This window comes from Culex pipiens, chromosome 3 (assembly GCF_016801865.2).
Source record: "Culex pipiens pallens isolate TS chromosome 3, TS_CPP_V2, whole genome shotgun sequence".
Lineage (NCBI taxonomy): Eukaryota > Metazoa > Arthropoda > Insecta > Diptera > Culicidae > Culex > Culex pipiens.
In genome coordinates, this window is record NC_068939.1 from 36,001,550 (window position 1) to 36,029,544 (window position 27,995).

General features: G+C 41.0%; 2 protein-coding genes across 2 annotated transcripts; both read left to right on the plus strand.

Moving 5' to 3' along the window:
* Positions 1-2,822: 2,822 nt before the first annotated feature.
* LOC120418881 (solute carrier family 28 member 3) lies at positions 2,823-26,052 on the plus strand. The gene is made up of 9 exons (XM_039581415.2): positions 2,823-3,294; positions 5,872-6,010; positions 6,178-6,228; positions 6,374-6,551; positions 6,885-7,071; positions 7,131-7,284; positions 7,345-7,958; positions 25,310-25,818; positions 25,886-26,052. Exons 2-9 carry the CDS (start codon positions 5,972-5,974, stop codon positions 25,963-25,965), a joined length of 1,812 nt encoding a protein of 603 aa, XP_039437349.1. The 5' UTR covers positions 2,823-3,294; positions 5,872-5,971; the 3' UTR covers positions 25,966-26,052.
* On the plus strand, positions 9,921-10,641 carry LOC120418882 (THUMP domain-containing protein 1 homolog). The gene has a single exon (XM_039581416.2). It carries the CDS (start codon positions 10,055-10,057, stop codon positions 10,490-10,492), a length of 438 nt encoding a protein of 145 aa, XP_039437350.1. The 5' UTR covers positions 9,921-10,054; the 3' UTR covers positions 10,493-10,641.
* Positions 26,053-27,995: the final 1,943 nt, after the last annotated feature.

The following is a 27,995-nucleotide window of genomic DNA, read 5'->3' on the forward strand; positions in this document are numbered from 1 at the left end:
TAAAAATCAATCACCTTCATGTATACCTATCAACTCAGAATTTAAAACTGGACAAGTGTCTGTCTGACTCAGTTCATTGCCTCATAGATTGAGTTTCATCAAAATTTAAGTTTCGATAAGAAGTAAATTTTAAAATTACGTGTTTTTTCTAACTTTGCAGGGTTACATTTTAGAGTGTAACAATATTCTACAAAATAGTAGAGCAGAAAAAAAATTTGATGTATACACATAAAGGGGTTTGCATCTATTCTTCACGAGTTATCAGAATTTTACAAAAATGTTTTCTGAAAAAGCTATGATTTTGACCATCTTTGACCAGTGTTTCGAATTTTTAACCACTAAATCTCAATCGTGTGCTTTTGAAAGTATTTTTTTTCGGAAAGCTCAACTAATTTTGCATAAGAATGACCCCTTGGACGATTGTTATGACTCGTGCATTGCGAAAATCAGATTTTTGTTTTCAAAAAAAAAAAATCTGGTGAGTGGGTGTATCCGGTTTGTTTTTTTTTATTTTCGAAAAATCCCCATATACAATCAGTGCACAAGCCACAACAATCGTCCAAGGTGTCATTCTTATGCAAAATTAGCTAAACATTCAAAAAAAAATACTTTTAAAAGCACACGATTGAGTTTTTGGGGTTAAAAATTCAAAAAACTCGTCAAAAATGGTCAAAATCATCACTTTTTCAAAAAACTATTTTGTAAAATTCTGATAACTCGTGAAGAATACATGCAAACCCCGTAGGTCTATACATCATTTTTTTTTGTTTTTTCCTGCTCTATTGTTATACTCTAAAATGTAACCCTACAAAGTTAGAAAAAACACGTAATTTTAAAATAAATTTTGTTCTAAATGAAAAAAAATACCCTTCTGGGTTATTTAAGATTCGAAAAGTACATTAAATTTCCCATAAAATGACATGTCTCACGATTTTTGAAGTTGAGTAACGGGAAATGGCAGCGATTTTAAAACTATTTTTTAACTTTTTTGATAAAAAATACGTGTTTTCGGAATTTTCAGTAAACCATCAAATCGGGCGTCTAATTTTACACAAAAGTCCCTTTGACACCAAATTTCTATCTTATCACGGTTGCGAGCTACAAATCACTGAAAAACGTGTCTTAGTAAAAAACCAGAAAAATGTAAGGGGTCGTACCGCCCCACCGTCACGAGATATCGAAAAATGGACCTCGGATTCGTGATCAGGGACCAAAATTACTCCTAAGAGCAAAGTTTCACAAAAATCGAAGAGGGGTCGGGGCAACTTTTTCCGATTTCGTGTGAGTTGGTGGAGAATGACCCATGTATGTTAGGGTGCCCAGAAAAAATGACCCCCTGCTCCACAAGCGGAAAACGGTTTTTTGGGTTATTTTAAGCATCTGTGTAAATTTTGAGCGAAATTGGTTGAGATTAACCCATTGATACCCGAGCCTAAAGTTGGTGAAAAAAATGCTTTTCATACAAAAAAGACTTTTTTAAATCGCTAATAACTTTTCAGGATCAAGTTATACAGCTTTGGTATGTTCTACAAAGTTGTAGAGCATTAAATTTTCAATAAGAATCTCACTTTTGGGAATATTTGGATGGAAGTAGCGCGCCTTGGAGAACAAACCGTAAGAAAGTTGGGTTTTCCATACATTTTTTCGATTTTTTCCATACAAACTTCACCTCCGAGTATCAATGGGTAAATGTTGACCGATTTTGCTCAAATTTGGCCCAGAGTCCTAAAATAGCTCAAGGAACAATATTCAGTTTGTGGAGCGAAGTTTTGAGAAAAAGTCCCATATTCTGGGCACCCTAATGTATGTAAACTATATCCGGATCCGTCATTCGACCCATCGTTGGTAAGGTAATCGAAAGACCTTTCCAGCGAGTCTCAAATTGTAAAGATCAATGATAATCTTTTAGTAAGGGGTGTAGAAGGCACCACCCACATAGGTGGATTAAGTTAGTGTTTCGTATGATTTTGAACTACTTGGTACTAACATTGCACAATTGGAAGAAATCATTGAAAATGACATTGCAGAAACTGATTTTACATAGAAACGGAAGTGGATTATTAACTGTATCGGAGGAAGTGCTCACCGTGGATTGCGCCATTTATATTTTTGGCGGTTTTTTTGCTGCCGTTGTACACGATCTCGATAGCAGATTAATAAGCTACTCATGATAGGAGAAAAAAGTGCGCTCGCCATTGTATTGGCTTACGAACAATTTGATAACAGCAATCTAGACCGTATCGTGCAACAAGGTGCTTATAATAGAGTTTGAGAATTTAAACTCTTAACATTGAAAATTTGGATTTTGATCCATGTTTTTTCTCAACATTCTCAAACTGTAAAATACTTGATAAGGGATATCATCATTATCAATGATACATTCTATGGAGTAATCTATCCACTTTACATTATCACTTCACTGTTCAAGGTGCAAGTTCAACTGCAACAGTTGCAACAGTTGCTTGAAACGGTAATCGTTTAGACGTGCATTGAATAGAGGTTGCCCGTGTGTCATTTCAATGGTGAGAGTTACATTTTTCAATAAATCAACTTCTCATTCATGATTTCAAGTACTGTTTTTCTTTTTACTAGTATTTTATATATTTGTGTTAAATCTGTATTACCAACCCTATTCGCCAAAACACCACACATTCGCACAAATCGTTTGTGACAAATAATATTCAATCATCGGAGTACCTGTAGAAGCCATTTTCATAGACACATATAAACACCCCGTTCAGGTGGTAAACCACCACATCATTCATGATAGAGCCAAACAAATAGGCACTTCAGAGCTGAACAACTCAACAGGTGAAGCCCGGGGTTCGGTTCGGTACCTCGTTCAGTATAGCTCGCGACAGTCGGCCGAAAAGGTAGCCAATCATTAAGAGAACAACTTTGGAGACTTGAGTGGCGACGCGAAGCCGTTCCGTTCGGTACATCCAAAGACCTTGATTAAAACTGTTTGAAGAGGAGAAGGTAGCTTCGGGAGGGATTTCCCTACGGTAGTGAGTGATTCACCAATGTTTTGGCTTGACGACCCGCAGTGAATCGAGTTGGGGTTTTAATCGGTGGAAGAGCCTCATATATGAGATTTAAGGGGTTCTCTAAGTGATTCCCAGTGACTTAAGTCCAGTGATAGTGATGAACAAAGTTGACTACGAGTGAAGAACCAAATTAGCAAATCAGCTGCAGCTAAGCCCGCATAATTAAAGTGAATTTCTGATTACCAGAACCGGTATAGTTGGTTGAATTCGTTCTCAGAACGTAAACAGCTTTTCAGTTAGTTTTCAAGTAAGAATCACCATATTACATAATTCAGAGTCATCTTGGAAAAAAAAGTCCCATCAAGAGTCCCATTGATTTATGGCCACATTTTATCGCCTTGCGAAATAAGTGACGTGCGGTCGGAATTTCATTGTAATGCCCCCACGAGGACGTTGTAAATGCCGTGTCTGACAACCGGACTATTGCTGCCATTGTCTCTTTTTTTTGGGAGCTATCTAGATTGAGCGTCAGCAATTGACAAGGCTTTGCTGATTAGAGGGATGAATTGAATAGGTGAATGGGCAAAAACAACACAAGTTTCGATTAAAACAGGTGTACGGTCAAAGTCCTCCCGTGACCTTTAAATCTTTTTTAGAATATCTGCATATTTTTATCTTTTAAGACGCTGCTGGCTCTGAAAAAAAATATTTAAAATCAATTTGAAATCACACAAAATTTCAAAATTGACGTATTGCCTAATGATTAAAACAATTTTTCAAGATATACTTTTTACAAATTATTTTTTAAGAAGAATTTTCAGTTTATGAAACATCAATGCTTCTAATATCCCATTGAAATTATCAAAAGCATGACTGCCTGATTCTCAGATTGAATTTTAAGACGTAAATTTTCTTTTTACATGTAAATTCATAAAAGCGTGAATATTTTTCAAAAATCCATGAAGTCTAATCATGACTCAAATCAATCTTAAAATCATAAGCTGTGTTACTCACGTTTTTATGAGCGAATTTTTATGAAAGATCATTTAAAAAAATAAGATATTACGGGCTTTTATCGGTAGTTTTCGGTGAAATTAAACTCACAAATTAGAAGAAAGGCATGAAACTGATAGGTGGATAGATGACTAGTGTCTTAGAAGAAGATGGAAAAGGACGTCAAATTCACGAATTTTGTAATACACGATTCAATAAATCATTAAATCATTAAATGTATCCCGAACATCGTGAATCCAATTGATCGCGAACTCGTGAATCAAAATTGGTGATTTCTGGAACACATTTTTCTGTGTAAATATAAGAGTGTAACAAAAATAAACATCCCAACAATCAGTGTTGGAATTCGAGCGAGAAGAAGGAAAGCTTTTTTTGCTCGCGAGCGAGGGAGAGAACTTGTAGGGGAGCGTTCTTTTATTAGGTAACGCAGGTAGGGGGGAGGGAGTGTCGACGTCTGTTACGAAAATTGGAGGAGGTTGGTGTGAAGAAAAATTATGTTACGTAACGCAAAATTTTCATATAAGCACTCATAGTTTGCAAAAAGACCTTGTGTAACGCGTTACAGGGGGCGGGGGTAGAGTGGTTTACTCACCTGTTACGATTTGTTACAAAGGAAGGGGGGGGGGGGAGTGGGGGTCAAAAATCGAGAATTCCAACACTGCCAGCAAACATTTGAAAATAACATGATAAACTGGAAACATAGTATCTTGCTGGTCAGGTATAAAAAAATCACTAATAAATTAAAAAAAAATATGATGTTTTTACGTTTTTTTTTAATTTGCACCCTGCATAGAAAAGTGCATTATATTTTTTTAAAGGTCTTGTTTGCATAGCAAACTCATAGCAATGACTTACCTAACTAATGAAAAAGTACTCAAGATTATTTCAAAAGAAATTGTTTTCAATGTAGGACAAGTTCACCATTAAATTTCACAAAATATTCAACACTTGAGAATGTTTCGAGAAAAAAAGAATCTTCCGTCGAAATTTTGATAATTTTGCTAGTTTTTACACAAAAATAACAAAACTCCAAATCATAACAAATTTGACTCGTGTTTAGCACAGATACTAGTCGAACAATGTAGAGCAGGGGTGCTCAACCTTTTGGCCCTGCGGGCCAGATCTGATTATTCTGAAGCGGTAGCGGGCCGGGACTAATGTTTATTAAAAATTGAAAATGCAAAAAATCATAACATTTTATTCATGAGATCATTAATATCTTACAAAATATTTTAAAATGATTTGAAATTTATAAAGCTTTTCTTAAAAATTTTTCAAACAATTGAAATTTATTTAATTTTTTTTAAATATTGTATTGCTATTTTGTGACATTTCTCAATATTTCAAAAATATTTGCAGCGAACTCCGTTATCTGTATAAATAATTTGCTTTTTTAAGCTTATTCTTGACAATATATATTACTCAAAAGATTTATAAAAACTACATCATTTTTTTCTTATTCATTTTAAATGAAAATAAATTTGAATAAAATAGCTCAGGATAGAAAAACTAAAATTTAAAGTAAACACATTCAAAATTGTAAGAAATTCAATATTACAATTATTCTGTACAACAATCCAAGTTTGTTTTCGTACATTGCACAATTTAACGAAATTGATAATCATGCTTTCTTTTCCTAGTTTTCAATTTAATTATTGATTCTGAAAACATCAATATAGATATGATAAAAACTAAATTCAAACTTAAAGAATGTTTGAACTTGAAATAAAAACATTGCTAAAGCACAAAATAACAGCTAAATTTTCTCAATTATTTTTTTAGAATGACTAGATAATAATTTCCTTTTTGTTAGATCAATTGAAAAATTGTATATTTCATAAATATATTATGTTTATTTGTACCCTCTTAGCTTTTTTTTCAACAATATGAACTCCAGTTAGCAGCTTCTTCTATTAGTTAAAAAAAGAGAATTTTAAGTCTGACACCATCACTAGTCAACATTTCCAACGATGAGTGGAATCCAGAACGAGGCCTTCGACCACGAAGGGGTAAGTTTCTCAATGTTTTGGAGCAAAATACATCAGCCCATAAAGCCCAGTCAGATATCAACAGTTAGATAACAGTCCGTATACGTTACGCGTAGTAAACCTGGCGGGCAATTCATAACAAAACGACTGCTCTAATCTTATCAAATCAAAATTTCTCCCGTTCCCAGAATGGCCTACAGCTAACACACCGCAAAAGTGGCACTATCGTAAACACTGAGGTAAGCCAGGGCAAATCACTGGATTTTGAGATACTCAAAGCTTATCACCTATACTTGAGTGCATCATTATCTCAAATCCGTGTTATTGAATTGGGAATTCCAGTGTATAATCTATCCCTGAAGACTACATTTCCGTCATTTCCAGAATGGCAACACTGCGGACACCGCCTCCCTGCCCTCCAACTCCAAACGAACCTTCTACGACAAACTGGGCGACCTGGTGGACAAATACAAAGCCCAAATCCGGATAGCGTGGCTAGTGACACTGAATGCGCTGGTCATCATTTTCTTCGGATTCGCCACTAATCACTATCTCGAAAAGGGTAAGTTCTTCGACTGAGTGGGGGCGTAAATTTACGTCAGCAAACCCCGTGTCCATGTCTGGCCTATTTTTGGCAGAGGGCCAAAGCAAACACAATCGAAACACGCATACAGTCCTCTTATCTTATCCGGGATTTGGCCTGTTTGAGTTCGAAATAATTGGTGATTTAGCGCTTGTGACCACCACGAATTGTGGTTGTTGAATAAAAGGTGGCGAAGATTAAAGGATTCGGCAAAGTGATTGATAAGCCACTGAAGTGGCTTGCGATTATTGGCAGTTCTGTGTTTACGAAATTACATTCTATAGTTACAACTCATATAAAATTTCTTTACAGAGGAAACATGTCTTACGGGATGTGGAATGCAGTGGTGCAGCGGTTACGGAATGCTGGTCCTGCTGTTGGGTTTCGTCTATCTGGGTCTGGTGTACTTCCATATCGTGAAGCCCCTGCTCCGAAAGCCCTTCAAGTCGAACGTGGTTAAACCGTTGAGCCGAACGCTGGGAAACTTCTTCAGCAATTTGTGAGAATTTGTCATCAATACTACATGATCAATATTACTAATTTGTTATGTCTATTCAGGTGGGCTAAACTTGGGGCATGTGGAGTGATACTGGTAGCCTTCGCCATATTCTGCTTCATCGAAACTAAAGATGAACCGGAAAGGCTCATGTCTCTGGTCGGAATGGCAACCCTGTTCATACTGGCATTCATCTGTTCCAAACATCCCACGAGAGTACGATCCGACATTGTTTCTATTACTATCCTTAGATATTCAACTCTTCGTAACTTCCAGATCAACTACCGCCCCGTGGTCCTCGGAGTGACCTTCCAGTTTCTGCTTGGACTGTTCTGCATCCGGTGGGAGGTCGGCCGCAGCATTTTCGAGTGCATCGGGGACAAAGTGGCCACCTTCCTGAATTACTCCGCCGACGGAGCATCGTTCGTGTACGGGAACTTCATAGTCCGCCAGGAGGGCGTATTCGCGTTCGCCGTCCTGTCCGTGATCTACTTCTTCAGTTTCTTCATCTCGATCCTGTACTACCTCGGAGCGATGCAGTGGGTCGTCCTCAAGCTCGGCTGGATCCTACAAGCGCTGCTCGGAACCACAGTCTGCGAGAGCGTCATTGCCGCGGCCAACATTTTCCTCGGGATGAGCGAGTCGCCGCTGTTGATCCGGCCTTACATCAAGGACCTGACGCACTCGGAAGTGCACTCGATCATGACATCGGGTTTTGCGACCGTGTCCGGAACCGTACTGGCGGCGTACATTTCGTTCGGAGCGGAACCGGCCCACCTGATTACGGCCAGTGTGATGGCCGCGCCGGCTGCTCTCTGCTTCGCTAAGCTGATCTATCCGGAAACTGAGCAGAGCAAAACGCGATCGGATAACATCCAGATGGAGGAATCGTAAGTTTTTATTTATTATTGTGGGTGTGGGTTTGATTTTGCAGATGATAGAATTTTAAATTAATGTTTTAATATGAACAATATTATGTCTAGGTAATTAATACGATTCCAGCTTTGATCAAATTAAATATAAAAAAATATCCGTTCTCAGAATCTTTTCTGCGGTAAACACAACGCAGTAGGGCTGGCTTCTTTAATTTTTGTAATGGGACCATCCATAAACCACGTGGACACTTTAGGGGGGGGGGGTATGGCGATTGTCCACGATCCATACAAAAAAGTTTTTTTTAATTTATTATTGTGTATTATATACATATGGAACACAATAGCTTATAGGACCTTTTCAAAAAAAAAACTCTGGATTTGGATTTGTCTTTTCTTTTTTTAGCTTAATTGCTGAATGCTTTTTTAACTGAATCCAGGTTTTTAAGCGAAAATGGCGTTCGAATGGTGAACGCCCGAAATGTCAAAATCACGCAGTGGTACCAACATTACGGAAAAAGTGTGCAATGACATGACAGCCAATTTTTTTTTCTAATGTTGGTGCTACTGCGCGATTTTAACATTTCGGACGTTCAACATTCGAAGGCCATCTTCGCTTAAAAACCTGAATAGGGTCATAAAGCCCTATGTCAATTTTTTTTGAACATCGGTAAAAAAAACGCGATTAAAATCCATTTTTGATCACTTTTTTTTGTTTTCATGCATGTCAAGTAGGATCTTTTCTGCCAAGAAGTCATTGCACTCAGAAAGATAAGCTTTATCGTTTTGAACCAGGGGGATGCTAAAGGCCGCCATCTTGGGTGATTGAGTTTGATAACGCGCGGAAACTGCGCACAGTGAAAACAAAAAAAATCATGAATAATTCAATTTTTGTTATAAGAATTACTGTAGTAAATGTCGAATTACACAGTAGTCAAGTTAAAAGTTTCATGTGATAAAAGTACAACTTTAAATGAGGTCATCGGCCCGATGTTTGCTTAAGGTGTAACGTGCCATCATCAAATATGGCGAAAAAACATGGTAGAAAAATTATCCCGTTTCACCTTTAAAATGATGGTTTTTTGTTCCACATTAAACAGTAGAAATTTACAACGTTTTCGTGATATTGTGAATTCTTGCCTTAAAAGACACGCAGCATGCAACACAAAATAATCACTATGCACATTACATTTCCGAGAATCCAAACAGATAATTTAACAGGCCAACAAATTCAAATTTTCCATAAATTTAGCCTCTTTTCCTGCACTTTGTTTTCACCATACAAAAATTTCACCTCCGAAAATCAGCTTCAAAATGGCCTTACCTCAACAAAAAGGTAATCCCTAGACGTGCTGCAGCCTCTGGAGAATCTGCTGATTACCACCAATGTCACAACACCCGCGAAATTCGCGAAAATCGTCGTTCAAAACTTGCGAATCGAACTTTTCCGCGAGAAAATTTTCTTATAATTTTACACGTACCAACACCAGCATCGGTGACATTAGTATTGGTAATCATCAAGATTCAATTCGTGGGTGTTGCCAGAAATGTTATTCATACACTTAGGCATTACTTATTTTAATGTGAACATTTTCATCCTAAATATCGTAAAAAGGTATTCAAAAACGTTCAACTGTTGTTATTATTTATTAAAAATACAATTAACAGGAATAAAACTATGATAATCGATTGAAAAAAATCATAACAAAAGTTTTTTCTCAAAATTCCAACGTTCTTCGCAACACTTTTCTTTGACATACCACGCAAAGCATCTGACACTTGACAGTTCGATTTGTTTTCATCCGTGCTAAAAAAAAACCCGTCCCGATTTTTTTCTTGTCGTCGTGAACCGCAAGACGGATTGCCACCGGAAGAAACCCGGCCAGCGCGGATTCTTGGTAACGTTCAAAATGCGCGAACGGGACTGCACCCGGGACGCGTTCCGGCTGCTGAACGAGTACGCCGACGATCTATACGGGAAGGCGGGCGAATCTCCGCCCAAGGAACAACCTGCTGAAGAAGGCGCGGAAGAGAAGGAGGAGGACATTTCGGTGCAGGTGTAAAAGCTAGCCGAAGCGGCCAAAACGGATAAGAAAAAGTTCCGGTTCGAGTCGATGGACACCGGCGCGAAGAACATCTGCTACATCACGACGGTGCTGGAAGATCCGACCGAGCTGGCGCTCAAGATCCTGCAGGACGCGGCCGGAACCAAGGATCAAAAAAGCCGCTACATTATGAAGCCAGTGCCGATCGAAGTGGTCAACAAGGCCAACCTGAAGGACATCATGGACGGCGCCGGCAAGCTGTTCGATCGGGACTTTCTGAAGGAACCGAAAATGTTCGCGATCACCTCCAACCGGCTGTTCAACAACGAACTGGAGCGCGAGAGCATGATCAACGCGCTCGCCGAAATGATCAGCGCCAAAAACCGGGGTAACAAGACCAACCTGAAGCATCCGGAGCTGGCGGTGATCGTCGAAGTAATCAAAGGGCTGACGATGATAAGCGTCGTGCCGGAGATTTCCGAGCTGCGAATGTACAACCTGATCTAGATTTGCACCCGGTAGGACAAAGACGCCAAGTCGCAGGAATTGACTGAGTCGGCGGAGCAGAACAGGAAGGAGTCTGGTAAGAAGGTGGCTGTTGAAAAGGGGGAGGTAAAGGATGAAGAGAAGAGAAATACAGCAAAGGACGAGGATGATTCGCAGAAGGAACCGGAACCGGCTGCGTTAGCGGATGATGTCAAGAAGCCGGAAGATCAGGCTGCCCCGAAAGAAGAAGAGGCAAAGTCTGAGCAATAAGTTTTACTTTAGATTATATTTTTAAGTACGGTAAAGATTTGCATAATAAAATACTGAACTCGAAACTTGTTTGTTTTTTCCGCCTAAAAATCTCGCGAGAAATGAGAGCCACACAACAGCAAAACAGATAAGTATTTCGGGACACTTCGAAACTGGTCAAATGATGTCAGATTTAAATATTTATAAAATAAACTTTAGTCGCCAAATTGGATGGTGAAAGCGAATTTTGCATGAATTATGTTACAATTTTATATATTTTTTTTTTATTTTTTTAGAGCAAAGTTTATATTTAGCAAACAGTTTAAAATCCAGGGGTTTTAAGATGAAAATGTATATTTTAATGCCCTCAATACAGATTAAAAAAAAGTTTAAGGGTGCGCTTTCTCTTTCTTTCTCACTTTTCATTCATTCTGTATCCGAGTGCCGAGCACAGTCGTGTCAATAACACTACTCGACAAAACAAAACTTGTGTCAAGGGATTGACGATATCTCATCGGTTCCTCAGAGAAAAGGCATCCCCGAATCCGATGCAATCGACAGAATTTGATTTTATGTCCACGCGGACTGACGAGAAGCTGGTAAATTTTTTAACATAAAAAAATCGAACAATTTAAAAAAAACTTGCGTCTCCTCCCAACTATATGAGCCATCTACAAAAATATGGAGGCGCCTGGTGCATAGCCATTTCCTTTAAGCACAACGGAAACAACCAATACAAATGTATAAAAAAGTTGTCAAGTTCGGGGGGTCCACAGCTAGCATTTTTTGTACGATTATAAAAATAAATATTAAAAGTTTAAAATTAAAATATTTGAAAAACATTTTTTTTAAATATATTTGTTTACTAAAATTTTATGTTTCTCAAAGGTCTATGGGTACTTCGGGATGTCCATGGTAATCCAAGGACTCCCTAGAGTTAAGATCTATGAGTCTACCGCCGTAACAAGCAAGAGGTCGTCGGATTTTGACCCCGGATCTTGTGCGTATAGCATCAGTGCATATGGTAGACTACTATATGAATGTGTTGGGATGTCCATGGTCATCCAAGGACTCCCTGGAGTTAAGATCTACGAGTCTACCGCCGTAACAAGCAAGAGGTCGTCGGATTTTGACCCCGGATCATGTGCGTATAGCATCAGTGGATATGGTAGACTACTATATGAATGTAATGGGATGTCCATGGTCATCCAAGGACTCCCTGGAGTTAAGATCTATGAGTCTACCGCCGTAACAAGCAAGAGGTCGTCGGATTTTGACCCCGGATCATGTGCGTATAGCATCAGTGGATATGGTAGACTACTATATGAATGTGTTGGGATGTCCATGGTCATCCAAGGACTCCCTGGAGTTAAGATCTACGAGTCTACCACCGTAACAAGCAAGAGGTCGTCGGATTTTGACCCCGGATCATGTGCGTATAGCATCAGTGGATATGGTAGACTACTATATGAATGTGTTGGGATGTCCATGGTCATCCAAGGACTCCCTGGAGTTAAGATCTACGAGTCTACCGCCGTAACAAGCAAGAGGTCGTCGGATTTTGACCCCGGATCATGTGAGTATAGCATCAGTGGATATGGTAGACTACTATATGAATGTGTTGGGATGTACATGGTCATCCAAGGACTCCCTGGAGTTAAGATCTACGAGTCTACCGCCGTAAAAAGCAAGAGGTCGTCGGATTTTGACCCCGGATCATGTGAGTATAGCATCAGTGGATATGGTAGACTACTATATGAATGTGTTGGGATGTACATGGTCATCCAAGGACTCCCTGGAGTTAAGATCTACGAGTCTACCGCCGTAACAAGCAAGAGGTCGTCGGATTTTGACCCCGGATCATGTGCGTATAGCATCAGTGGATATGGTAGACTACTATATGAATGTAATGGGATGTACATGGTCATCCAAGGACTCCCTGGAGTTAAGATCTACGAGTCTACCGCCGTAACAAGCAAGAGGTCGTCGGATTTTGACCACGGATTATGTGCGTATAGCATCAGTGGATATGGTAGACTACTATATGAATGTAATGGGATGTCCATGGTCATCCAAGGACTCCCTGGAGTTAAGATCTATGAGTCTACCGCCGTAACAAGCAAGAGGTCGTCGGATTTTGACCCCGGATCATGTGCGTATAGCATCAGTGGATATGGTAAACTACTATATGAATGTAATGGGATGTCCATGGTCATCCAAGGACTCCCTGGAGTTAAGATCTATGAGTCTACCGCCGTAACAAGCAAGAGGTCGTCGGATTTTGACCACGGATTATGTGCGTATAGCATCAGTGGATATGGTAAACTACTATATGAATGTAATGGGATGTCCATGGTCATCCAAGGACTCCCTGGAGTTAAGATCTATGAGTCTACCGCCGTAACAAGCAAGAGGTCGTCGGATTTTGACCCCGGATCATGTGCGTATAGCATCAGTGGATATGGTAAACTACTATATGAATGTAATGGGATGTCCATGGTCATCCAAGGACTCCCTGGAGTTAAGATCTATGAGTCTACCGCCGTAACAAGCAAGAGGTCGTCGGATTTTGACCCCGGATCATGTGAGTATAGCATCAGTGGATATGGTAAACTACTATATGAATGTAATGGGATGTCCATGGTCATCCAAGGACTCCCTGGAGTTAAGATCTATGAGTCTACCGCCGTAACAAGCAAGAGGTCGTCGGATTTTGACCCCGGATCTTGTGCGTATAGCATCAGTGGATATGGTAAACTACTATATGAATGTAATGGGATGTCCATGGTCATCCAAGGACTCCCTGGAGTTAAGATCTATGAGTCTACCGCCGTAACAAGCAAGAGGTCGTCGGATTTTGACCCCGGATCATGTGCGTATAGCATCAGTGGATATGGTAGACTACTATATGAATGTAATGGGATGTACATGGTCATCCAAGGACTCCCTGGAGTTAAGATCTACGAGTCTACCGCCGTAACAAGCAAGAGGTCGTCGGATTTTGACCACGGATTATGTGCGTATAGCATCAGTGGATATGGTAGACTAATATATGAATGTAATGGGATGTCCATGGTCATCCAAGGACTCCCTGGAGTTAAGATCTACGAGTCTACCGCCGTAACAAGCAAGAGGTCGTCGGATTTTGACCCCGGATCATGTGCGTATAGCATCAGTGGATATGGTAGACTAATATATGAATGTAATGGGATGTCCATGGTCATCCAAGGACTCCCTGGAGTTAAGATCTATGAGTCTACCGCCGTAACAAGCAAGAGGTCGTCGGATTTTGACCCCGGATCATGTGCGTATAGCATCAGTGGATATGGTAAACTACTATATGAATGTGTTGGGATGTCCATGGTCATCCAAGGACTCCCTGGAGTTAAGATCTACGAGTCTACCGCCGTAACAAGCAAGAGGTCATCGGATTTTGACCCCGGATCATGTGAGTATAGCATCAGTGGATATGGTAGACTACTATATGAATGTGTTGGGATGTCCATGGTCATCCAAGGACTCCCTGGAGTTAAGATCTACGAGTCTACCGCCGTAAAAAGCAAGAGGTCGTCGGATTTTGACCCCGGATCATGTGAGTATAGCATCAGTGGATATGGTAGACTACTATATGAATGTAATGGGATGTACATGGTCATCCAAGGACTCCCTGGAGTTAAGATCTACGAGTCTACCGCCGTAACAAGCAAGAGGTCGTCGGATTTTGACCACGGATTATGTGCGTATAGCATCAGTGGATATGGTAGACTACTATATGAATGTAATGGGATGTCCATGGTCATCCAAGGACTCCCTGGAGTTAAGATCTATGAGTCTACCGCCGTAACAAGCAAGAGGTCGTCGGATTTTGACCCTGGATCATGTGCGTATAGCATCAGTGGATATGGTAAACTACTATATGAATGTAATGGGATGTCCATGGTCATCCAAGGACTCCCTGGAGTTAAGATCTATGAGTCTACCGCCGTAACAAGCAAGAGGTCGTCGGATTTTGACCCCGGATCATGTGAGTATAGCATCAGTGGATATGGTAAACTACTATATGAATGTAATGGGATGTCCATGGTCATCCAAGGACTCCCTGGAGTTAAGATCTATGAGTCTACCGCCGTAACAAGCAAGAGGTCGTCGGATTTTGACCACGGATTATGTGCGTATAGCATCAGTGGATATGGTAAACTACTATATGAATGTAATGGGATGTCCATGGTCATCCAAGGACTCCCTGGAGTTAAGATCTATGAGTCTACCGCCGTAACAAGCAAGAGGTCGTCGGATTTTGACCCCGGATCATGTGCGTATAGCATCAGTGGATATGGTAGACTACTATATGAATGTAATGGGATGTACATGGTCATCCAAGGACTCCCTGGAGTTAAGATCTACGAGTCTACCGCCGTAACAAGCAAGAGGTCGTCGGATTTTGACCACGGATTATGTGCGTATAGCATCAGTGGATATGGTAGACTAATATATGAATGTAATGGGATGTCCATGGTCATCCAAGGACTCCCTGGAGTTAAGATCTACGAGTCTACCGCCGTAACAAGCAAGAGGTCGTCGGATTTTGACCCCGGATCATGTGCGTATAGCATCAGTGGATATGGTAGACTAATATATGAATGTAATGGGATGTCCATGGTCATCCAAGGACTCCCTGGAGTTAAGATCTATGAGTCTACCGCCGTAACAAGCAAGAGGTCGTCGGATTTTGACCCCGGATCATGTGCGTATAGCATCAGTGGATATGGTAAACTACTATATGAATGTGTTGGGATGTCCATGGTCATCCAAGGACTCCCTGGAGTTAAGATCTACGAGTCTACCGCCGTAACAAGCAAGAGGTCGTCGGATTTTGACCCCGGATCATGTGAGTATAGCATCAGTGGATATGGTAGACTACTATATGAATGTGTTGGGATGTACATGGTCATCCAAGGACTCCCTGGAGTTAAGATCTACGAGTCTACCGCCGTAACAAGCAAGAGGTCGTCGGATTTTGACCCCGGATCATGTGCGTATAGCATCAGTGGATATGGTAGACTACTATATGAATGTAATGGGATGTCCATGGTCATCCAAGGACTCCCTGGAGTTAAGATCTATGAGTCTACCGCCGTAACAAGCAAGAGGTCGTCGGATTTTGACCCCGGATCATGTGCGTATAGCATCAGTGGATATGGTAGACTACTATATGAATGTGTTGGGATGTCCATGGTCATCCAAGGACTCCCTGGAGTTAAGATCTACGAGTCTACCACCGTAACAAGCAAGAGGTCATCGGATTTTGACCCCGGATCATGTGAGTATAGCATCAGTGGATATGGTAGACTACTATATGAATGTGTTGGGATGTCCATGGTCATCCAAGGACTCCCTGGAGTTAAGATCTACGAGTCTACCGCCGTAAAAAGCAAGAGGTCGTCGGATTTTGACCCCGGATCATGTGAGTATAGCATCAGTGGATATGGTAGACTACTATATGAATGTAATGGGATGTACATGGTCATCCAAGGACTCCCTGGAGTTAAGATCTACGAGTCTACCGCCGTAACAAGCAAGAGGTCGTCGGATTTTGACCACGGATTATGTGCGTATAGCATCAGTGGATATGGTAGACTACTATATGAATGTAATGGGATGTCCATGGTCATCCAAGGACTCCCTGGAGTTAAGATCTATGAGTCTACCGCCGTAACAAGCAAGAGGTCGTCGGATTTTGACCCCGGATCATGTGCGTATAGCATCAGTGGATATGGTAAACTACTATATGAATGTAATGGGATGTCCATGGTCATCCAAGGACTCCCTGGAGTTAAGATCTATGAGTCTACCGCCGTAACAAGCAAGAGGTCGTCGGATTTTGACCCCGGATCATGTGAGTATAGCATCAGTGGATATGGTAAACTACTATATGAATGTAATGGGATGTCCATGGTCATCCAAGGACTCCCTGGAGTTAAGATCTATGAGTCTACCGCCGTAACAAGCAAGAGGTCGTCGGATTTTGACCACGGATTATGTGCGTATAGCATCAGTGGATATGGTAAACTACTATATGAATGTAATGGGATGTCCATGGTCATCCAAGGACTCCCTGGAGTTAAGATCTATGAGTCTACCGCCGTAACAAGCAAGAGGTCGTCGGATTTTGACCCCGGATCATGTGCGTATAGCATCAGTGGATATGGTAGACTACTATATGAATGTAATGGGATGTACATGGTCATCCAAGGACTCCCTGGAGTTAAGATCTACGAGTCTACCGCCGTAACAAGCAAGAGGTCGTCGGATTTTGACCACGGATTATGTGCGTATAGCATCAGTGGATATGGTAGACTAATATATGAATGTAATGGGATGTCCATGGTCATCCAAGGACTCCCTGGAGTTAAGATCTACGAGTCTACCGCCGTAACAAGCAAGAGGTCGTCGGATTTTGACCCCGGATCATGTGCGTATAGCATCAGTGGATATGGTAGACTAATATATGAATGTAATGGGATGTCCATGGTCATCCAAGGACTCCCTGGAGTTAAGATCTATGAGTCTACCGCCGTAACAAGCAAGAGGTCGTCGGATTTTGACCCCGGATCATGTGCGTATAGCATCAGTGGATATGGTAAACTACTATATGAATGTGTTGGGATGTCCATGGTCATCCAAGGACTCCCTGGAGTTAAGATCTACGAGTCTACCGCCGTAACAAGCAAGAGGTCGTCGGATTTTGACCCCGGATCATGTGAGTATAGCATCAGTGGATATGGTAGACTACTATATGAATGTGTTGGGATGTACATGGTCATCCAAGGACTCCCTGGAGTTAAGATCTACGAGTCTACCGCCGTAACAAGCAAGAGGTCGTCGGATTTTGACCCCGGATCATGTGCGTATAGCATCAGTGGATATGGTAGACTACTATATGAATGTAATGGGATGTCCATGGTCATCCAAGGACTCCCTGGAGTTAAGATCTATGAGTCTACCGCCGTAACAAGCAAGAGGTCGTCGGATTTTGACCCCGGATCATGTGCGTATAGCATCAGTGGATATGGTAGACTACTATATGAATGTGTTGGGATGTCCATGGTCATCCAAGGACTCCCTGGAGTTAAGATCTACGAGTCTACCACCGTAACAAGCAAGAGGTCATCGGATTTTGACCCCGGATCATGTGAGTATAGCATCAGTGGATATGGTAGACTACTATATGAATGTGTTGGGATGTCCATGGTCATCCAAGGACTCCCTGGAGTTAAGATCTACGAGTCTACCGCCGTAAAAAGCAAGAGGTCGTCGGATTTTGACCCCGGATCATGTGAGTATAGCATCAGTGGATATGGTAGACTACTATATGAATGTAATGGGATGTACATGGTCATCCAAGGACTCCCTGGAGTTAAGATCTATGAGTCTACCGCCGTAACAAGCAAGAGGTCGTCGGATTTTGACCCCGGATCATGTGCGTATAGCATCAGTGGATATGGTAAACTACTATATGAATGTAATGGGATGTCCATGGTCATCCAAGGACTCCCTGGAGTTAAGATCTATGAGTCTACCGCCGTAACAAGCAAGAGGTCGTCGGATTTTGACCCCGGATCATGTGAGTATAGCATCAGTGGATATGGTAAACTACTATATGAATGTAATGGGATGTCCATGGTCATCCAAGGACTCCCTGGAGTTAAGATCTATGAGTCTACCGCCGTAACAAGCAAGAGGTCGTCGGATTTTGACCACGGATTATGTGCGTATAGCATCAGTGGATATGGTAAACTACTATATGAATGTAATGGGATGTCCATGGTCATCCAAGGACTCCCTGGAGTTAAGATCTATGAGTCTACCGCCGTAACAAGCAAGAGGTCGTCGGATTTTGACCCCGGATCATGTGCGTATAGCATCAGTGGATATGGTAGACTACTATATGAATGTAATGGGATGTACATGGTCATCCAAGGACTCCCTGGAGTTAAGATCTACAATCGATGTGAAGTTATCGAAATATTTAAGTTTGAACGATGAACAAAAGTCCTTGCTTACCACTTTAGCCAAACGGCGACCTCTTTTTTGTTACGGCGGTAGACTCGTAGATCTTAACTCCAGGGAGCCCAACACATTTATATAGTAGTCTACCATATCCACTGATGCTATACGCACATGATCCGGGGTCAAAATCCGACGACCTCTTGCTTGTTACGGCGGTAGACTCATAGATCTTAACTCCAGGGAGTCCTTGGATGACCATGGACATCCCATTACATTCATATAGTAGTCTACCATATCCACTGATGCTATACGCACATGATCCGGGGTCAAAATCCGACGACCTCTTGCTTGTTACGGCGGTAGACTCGTAGATCTTAACTCCAGGGAGTCCTTGGATGACCATGGACATCCCATTACATTCATATATTAGTCTACCATATCCACTGATGCTATACGCACATAATCCGTGGTCAAAATCCGACGACCTCTTGCTTGTTACGGCGGTAGACTCGTAGATCTTAACTCCAGGGAGTCCTTGGATGACCATGTACATCTCATTACATTCATATAGTAGTCTACCATATCCACTGATGCTATACGCACATGATCCGGGGTCAAAATCCGACGACCTCTTGCTTGTTACGGCGGTAGACTCATAGATCTTAACTCCAGGGAGTCCTTGGATGACCATGGACATCCCATTACATTCATATATTAGTCTACCATATCCACTGATGCTATACGCACATGATCCGGGGTCAAAATCCGACGACCTCTTGCTTGTTACGGCGGTAGACTCGTAGATCTTAACTCCAGGGAGTCCTTGGATGACCATGGACATCCCATTACATTCATATATTAGTCTACCATATCCACTGATGCTATACGCACATAATCCGTGGTCAAAATCCGACGACCTCTTGCTTGTTACGGCGGTAGACTCGTAGATCTTAACTCCAGGGAGTCCTTGGATGACCATGTACATCTCATTACATTCATATAGTAGTCTACCATATCCACTGATGCTATACGCACATGATCCGGGGTCAAAATCCGACGACCTCTTGCTTGTTACGGCGGTAGACTCATAGATCTTAACTCCAGGGAGTCCTTGGATGACCATGGACATCCCATTACATTCATATATTAGTCTACCATATCCACTGATGCTATACGCACATGATCCGGGGTCAAAATCCGACGACCTCTTGCTTGTTACGGCGGTAGACTCGTAGATCTTAACTCCAGGGAGTCCTTGGATGACCATGGACATCCCATTACATTCATATATTAGTCTACCATATCCACTGATGCTATACGCACATAATCCGTGGTCAAAATCCGACGACCTCTTGCTTGTTACGGCGGTAGACTCGTAGATCTTAACTCCAGGGAGTCCTTGGATGACCATGTACATCTCATTACATTCATATAGTAGTCTACCATATCCACTGATGCTATACGCACATGATCCGGGGTCAAAATCCGACGACCTCTTGCTTGTTACGGCGGTAGACTCATTGATCTTAACTCCAGGGAGTCCTTGGATGACCATGGACATCCCATTACATTCATATAGTAGTTTACCATATCCACTGATGCTATACTCACATGATCCGGGGTCAAAATCCGACGACCTCTTGCTTGTTACGGCGGTAGACTCATAGATCTTAACTCCAGGGAGTCCTTGGATGACCATGGACATCCCATTACATTCATATAGTAGTTTACCATATCCACTGATGCTATACTCACATGATCCGGGGTCAAAATCCGATGACCTCTTGCTTGTTACGGTGGTAGACTCGTAGATCTTAACTCCAGGGAGTCCTTGGATGACCATGGACATCCCAACACATTCATATAGTAGTCTACCATATCCACTGATGCTATACGCACATGATCCGGGGTCAAAATCCGACGACCTCTTGCTTGTTACGGCGGTAGACTCATAGATCTTAACTCCAGGGAGTCCTTGGATGACCATGGACATCCCAACACATTCATATAGTAGTCTACCATATCCACTGATGCTATACGCACATAATCCGTGGTCAAAATCCGACGACCTCTTGCTTGTTACGGCGGTAGACTCGTAGATCTTAACTCCAGGGAGTCCTTGGATGACCATGGACATCCCAACACATTCATATAGTAGTCTACCATATCCACTGATGCTATACTCACATGATCCGGGGTCAAAATCCGACGACCTCTTGCTTGTTACGGCGGTAGACTCGTAGATCTTAACTCCAGGGAGTCCTTGGATGACCATGGACATCCCAACACATTCATATAGTAGTCTACCATATGCACTGATGCTATACGCACAAGATCCGGGGTCAAAATCCGACGACCTCTTGCTTGTTACGGCGGTAGACTCATAGATCTTAACTCCAGGGAGTCCTTGGATGACCATGGACATCCCATTACATTCATATAGTAGTTTACCATATCCACTGATGCTATACTCACATGATCCGGGGTCAAAATCCGATGACCTCTTGCTTGTTACGGTGGTAGACTCGTAGATCTTAACTCCAGGGAGTCCTTGGATGACCATGGACATCCCAACACATTCATATAGTAGTCTACCATATCCACTGATGCTATACGCACATGATCCGGGGTCAAAATCCGACGACCTCTTGCTTGTTACGGCGGTAGACTCATAGATCTTAACTCCAGGGAGTCCTTGGATGACCATGGACATCCCAACACATTCATATAGTAGTCTACCATATCCACTGATGCTATACGCACATAATCCGTGGTCAAAATCCGACGACCTCTTGCTTGTTACGGCGGTAGACTCGTAGATCTTAACTCCAGGGAGTCCTTGGATGACCACGGACATCCCAACACATTCATATAGTAGTCTACCATATCCACTGATGCTATACTCACATGATCCGGGGTCAAAATCCGACGACCTCTTGCTTGTTACGGCGGTAGACTCGTAGATCTTAACTCCAGGGAGTCCTTGGATGACCATGGACATCCCAACACATTCATATAGTAGTCTACCATATGCACTGATGCTATACGCACAAGATCCGGGGTCAAAATCCGACGACCTCTTGCTTGTTACGGCGGTAGACTCATAGATCTTAACTCTAGGGAGTCCTTGGATTACCATGGACATCCCGAAGTACCCATAGACCTTTGAGAAACATAAAATTTTAGTAAACAAATATATTTAAAAAAAATGTTTTTCAAATATTTTAATTTTAAACTTTTAATATTTATTTTTATAATCGTACAAAAAATGCTAGCTGTGGACCCCCCGAACTTGACAACTTTTTTATACATTTGTATTGGTTGTTTCCGTTGTGCTTAAAGGAAATGGCTATGCACCAGGCGCCTCCATATTTTTGTAGATGGCTCATATAGGGGAACAGCATCTAATTCCAGCGTGCCTCTAATGTTGGCAGGTCAGAACTTTGACATGCAATTAAAGCTAAATAAAAGCGTTTTCAACTGAAATCGAGTGATTAATAGCTCAATAAGAAGTGAGCAAGCAAGTTTCTACCAAAAATTTTGCAAAATTAGTTGTTTAAATAGTGAAAATCAGCAAATTGGATAGAGTTAGGAGCGAGAGCTTAACCTGCCAAAGATACAAGAATTTCCCCTAGTTGGGAGGAGACGCAAGTTTTTTTTAAATTGTTCGATTTTTTTATGTTAAAAAATTTACCAGCTTCTCGTCAGTCCGCGTGGACATAAAATCAAATTCTGTCGATTGCATCGGATTCGGGGATGCCTTTTCTCTGAGGAACCGATGAGATATCGTCAATCCCTTGACACAAGTTTTGTTTTGTCGAGTAGTGTAAACGTTAGTTTGTTAAGTTAATCAAACTTGTTTTAATTGACTACCAAATAAAACAAAGTGTGTGCTCAAATCAACCTCTGGCATTTTTTCCGGTAAGTTTACAAATACTACCTTTTGATTGTTTATGTCTAAGGTAAAATCATTATATATTGCGATAGGTTCAAATTATGTTTGGGGATGATGAACCCACTAGTTGAAAAATCTCCTGTTCTGACTTTAAATTTGACAAAGCAAATCTATTTCTTTGGCATGGCGTTTTTCATTTGAACAGATTTAAGAAAAACAAAGAATTTAAAATATTGAAGCGATATTTTGTTTTCAAATGATAATTAAGGACTAGATAGGCATTTTTCGAATGTTTTGCAAGGATAGCTGTCAATACCACTACTACTACACGATGTCACTAATACATGTAAATCGATGACGTCAACAATGATGGTCATCAAACCAACACCAATGCATCGCACTAATACATTAGCACTCAGATTGCCTTCACGTTTCACCTTAATAATCTCGACTTTAGTAGTTTGTTTTGCAAATAAATTGTTAAAATCACCTCAGAAACATACAATAACTTTTAAACGTACATTACGGTAAAATTTTACATAAAAACAATAATTCTGGAGTTTTTTTTTTTTTTTTTTTGAAAAGGTCCAATAAACCAAATTTCTAGATTTTGCTTTTTGGGTGTTTTTGAAACCGCCTTGAGTCAGGGGTATTAAAAAACCAAGGGGTAGGACAGAGAGTAATATTGAGAAAGTTTGAATAATTTTGAGTAACATTGAGCCACTCAAAAGTTTTTCAATCCTTCCAAACGACGTAACGAACTTTGACACTGACATTTGGTTCCAGAGAGAGACGACTGATTTTGACAGACACAAAACAAAGCCCAAATAGAAACACGTGGAGCGGAAAAAAATGATCCCGTTCCGGTTTTATTTCTGGCAGCTATTTACGGCGTCGATTCTACCCAAGGCTGTATATCATGGATCCTACCCCTTGCAGGACCAGATCCATAGAAAAATCCGGAATCGGAACGTAATATTGTGTTTTGGGTGTTTTGCGCCGAGCAGCTGCATGACGTCTCCGGATTGTCATCCGGAGGAGGATGATCTGAAGGTGTGTGGGGTGCTGGTGGACATGGTAGAGAACACGTTCCGCTGCGTGACAAAAAAGCTCTTCGAAATCCGTATAGCCGTAACGATCGTTCAAATTATGAAAATCCTCGAACGAAGGAACCAAAACGAGTAGGACTCGGTGGACAAGCCAAGCCTTTTTTTCTGCGCATAGAACGGACCAAAGGCATCGAAACCGACCGCATTAAAAAAAAACTAAACAAAAAGCAGAAATAAACACTTTTATTTATTGGTTTTGTATGACTCTTTTGACAATAGCTGATTTCTCGCAAGTACCGGCAGGATATAACCGGAAATCGACTGCTGGAGGCTTGGGTGAGACCAGGAAGACGAAAGCGTCATCGCCAGACATGATGGACTTTAGATGATCCTCGGTGGACTTGTCGGAACGACGAAAGATGTTCTCCTTGATCTCGCTGAACTCCCTAGCAATGTGAGCGGTGTGGCAATCCAGCACGGGGTATCCGTTGGAGATCTGACCGGGATGGTTCAGCACGATGACCTGGGCGGTGATTCTTTGAGTCATCGGGACATATCCACGACGCAGTTCCTTTACGGGCACGTTCTTGACGTTGTCTTCGGGCACAGCCTCCGGCAGGGCTTCTTGGAGCATTTCGACGGACTTCACATCAGTGGTCAGGTCAGGTCAAGATGCAATCCATTGTCTCAAACAGGTACTTCCTCTTGCGCTCGATGAACCATCCCATAAACTAGTACATCTTGGTGGTCGATACCATCTTGTTGTCTCCGTGCCATCTGAGCAGGACGAGCAGGGAATCCTCTCGGGTCTGTCTGTTTCTGGAGATATTTGGGATATAATGGGCCGGAAAAGTGCGATAAATCCGGCGGGCTGAGCGCTGCTTAAGTACTCTGGCACAAGGTCAGCAGCTTCCACAAGCGTGCAGGGGATGCCAGCTATGCCACAACATCGAGAATTGCTACGTGCCGCAGAAAGATTTCTTGATTGAAATCCGGAACAGACCATTCCGCAGCAAATACAATGGCCAATATTGGAAAGTTTAACAGTATCTTGTCGTGAAATTATTTCAAACTTTTTGTAAATACGCTCGCCTGTCAAAATATGTATATTCACAAATTCCGTAGCCTGTTGGAAAATCGTTCAAGAGGGATATTGAGTAACTTTGAGCCACATTGAGTAATTTTGAGAAAATGAGTCACTCAGTTTCTCACTGTCTTACCCCTTGTTTCTGATATTTAATATGGTTTTCAAAATTACTTCACACAAAATAACTTTTAATTTTTTATTTTCATAACATTTTCGTTAAGTTTTTTTTTGTTATAGGATTTGTTCCCTGTGTAAATTGAATACTTTTTAATTTATCGCAAAGTTAAAAATTTGCTTAAAAAACATTACATTTCTGATGTTATGGTTTTGTGTTTAAAGTTTAAATCATCGCAAACATGACGTAATTTTGAGGCATAAAATGTACTTATAAATGACAACATTTTTATCTTCATTTTTTTTTATTGTTTTTTTTTTGTAAATGTAATGTTGAAAAAAATCAACAGGCATAAAATCATTAAATAAAAAAAAAAGATTTAATTTTGATTTCGCAACGCCCAAAACAATAATTTACGTTCTCTTCATTCCAGTCCCGATTCCTCCGTGCTGGACGCGGCCGCCAACGGCGCAAACACCGCAACGGCCCTGGTCCTCGGCATCATCGCCAACCTGATCGCGTTCGTGTCGTTCATCGCGTTCCTCAACGGCGTCCTCGGCTGGCTCGGATCCCTGGTAGGTCTCGAGGACATCAGCCTGGAGAACATCTTCGGCACCATCTTCCGGCCGCTGGCCTTCGTGATGGGCGTCCCGTGGGACGAAAGCTACTACGTGGGCAAGCTGATCGGAACCAAAACCATCGTGAACGAGTTCGTCGCCTACCAGCGGCTCGGAGAGTTCATCACGGCGAAGGTGCTTTCGCCGCGATCGTCGGCCATCGCAACGTACGCCATCTGCGGGTTTGCCAACCCCAGCTCGATGGGCATCATGATCGGAACGTTGAGCGCGATGGTTCCGGAGAAGCGCAGCATGATCACGTCGGTGGCGTTCCGGGCGTTCATCACCGGGTCGATCGTGTGCTTTATGACGGCGAGTATTGGAGGTGAGATTGGGTTTTTTGTGTTGTTTTTTTTTCTTCAAACTTTTAATAACATTTGTTTTTTTTTTAGGATTACTCATGGACGCGAAGATTTTCAACAACTTTGGGAAATCGATTGTTCAGGAGGCTCTCAACTCGACAATGGTTTAAGTTGTTGCTAGTGTAACTTTTAAGAACAAATTGTAAATTAAGAACAAATAAAAAATGCCATAATAAAATACTCTACTTTAAAACATAGATGTACTTTTGATTTTGGATGTGATATCGCACATTATAATCGAAGTGTTTAGACTATCAATTCTGTGTTACATGTACAATAAATTTATTGATTCTTCAGCTTGCTACATCTAAAGCTTTTGTTTGATCAAAGCCACATAGTTATCAACCTTCCGTTGCAAATATGCTAGAATACATTTACAATAGTGTTGATTATGATTGTTGTTTTTGTTTTTATCTACCGCTATCATAATCACATCTGCATTGTATGTAAAAATAAGCCAGAAATGATTTTTTTTGTCATCTGATGTTTTATAAAATTATCTTTCAAAATAAATCATTCAGTAATTTGAGACGTACCTTAAACCGAGGTTACATTGTTAAGCAAATTAATCCACTTTAAAGACCCCCGGGTCTTTTGTGGTCAAATTACAATCTATTTTTTATAGACTGACGTTAGTATCAAAATACTTTTTGAACGCATACACAACGTATACATTTGGTTCAATATTTTTATTTCTCAAGAAAGCTTTCAAATTGAGTAAGAATAAGTAAGAAGCCGTTTTAACAGTTTTTAGTCCAAAGCCTTAATTTCCATAATGCTTGTAATTTTTCATCTCCATGCTCCACAATTCTTCTTAACTTAAAATCAACATAAATCGTTTTGTATTAAATTTAAGAATAACATAAATTATTAATGGAAAGCAGGAAATAGCATTTACAATATTGGGTTTGAGTATGGGTAAAAAAGATTTGCAAAAAACAACAACATTTATGCAAATACTCTTCAGTTTTCTTTGAAAAAGCTTTTGTAATTTCAATAAACCTAGATGACCACAGATTTTTTGGCGTTTAGGCCTGCTCATCCAACATAACCACTCGTGGAATGATGCAGACGCGCACCCGGACTTACATTTGGAGTGATCTTGAGTTCGATACTTGACCTAAGGATTCTTCATCAGAAAGGAAAACTAAAGATGCAGCACCGGGAACCAGCAGCAGACGCAGCAGAGTTGTAGTAGCAATGGATGTTGATTAGCACTCGAACATGTTTAAAAAAAATGGTCTCCAAAAGCATAGTAATGAAATTGGAAATTGTCTGGCACGATATGTTCTTGTACGGTTCTCAAAACATTTACCTAACTTATTTCTTAATTTTAAGGGCAGGATGTTGTTAAACGGTTCTAACAATGTTTACCTAACCCGATTCAGAATCTTATGGTCATGAGTTCTTATGACATGTCCAACAAACGTTCTCTATGCAAGTATGACTTGCACTTGCAAAACTAATTCAAAACACGCACTTTTCTAACGGATGAAGAGATGTTCAACAACAGAAAAACGTGCGCTTTTTCCGGCGTTCAAGAGTTTTCGAGGACGTTCGGAAAAACATAGTAAATGAGTTGTGCTACTTGGGAATGTAACTGTCCAAAAACCCTTTCTGAGTTGGCCTGTACTTCAACCCCTCTTCGCGACTCCCAGCTCGCGCAAACATGAACATAATTCTCGATACATCCTTTGTATGAGCCGTGCCAAATTTATTGAAAAAAAGAATAAATAAACATGATTGGATGTTTTTAAATTTTTGAGTACCTGACACAGAATGGTAAAAAATTAATTGACCGCGCTGCGATTTTCAACCGAAACAGTCAAAATTCAGTTAATCTGTTTTTTTACGGAATTTTCAGATGAGAATTAAATAAATCCCAATAAAAACTAAATTTTTGTGTTTGAATAAAAATAAAAAGTGACTATTTGTTTTGAAATGACTATTATGCAGTTGTACTCTGAAAATATTGAAATCTTAAAATATCTGAAAATTTTATTTAAAATTTAAATTACAATTTAGAAAGAAAGATATTTTTTCAATGTTTTGAATTTGAACACAGCAGGCCAAGTGCGAATGATGACGCTCAGGCGAGGAACATCCTGGAAGGAGCGTCACTGACTACATCCGTAGTTCT

Excerpts from the sequence above, each read along its gene's own strand:
- LOC120418882 (XM_039581416.2), top strand. The coding sequence starts at position 10,055 with ATGGACACCGGCGCGAAGAACATCTGCTACATCACGACGGTGCTGGAA.
- LOC120418881 (XM_039581415.2), top strand. The coding sequence starts at position 5,972 with ATGAGTGGAATCCAGAACGAGGCCTTCGACCACGAAGGG. Across the intron at positions 7,072-7,130 it reads GGAAACTTCTTCAGCAATTT|GTGGGCTAAACTTGGGGCAT; the intron begins GTGAGAATTTGT and ends ATGTCTATTCAG. Across the intron at positions 25,819-25,885 it reads TATGACGGCGAGTATTGGAG|GATTACTCATGGACGCGAAG; the intron begins GTGAGATTGGGT and ends TTTTTTTTTTAG.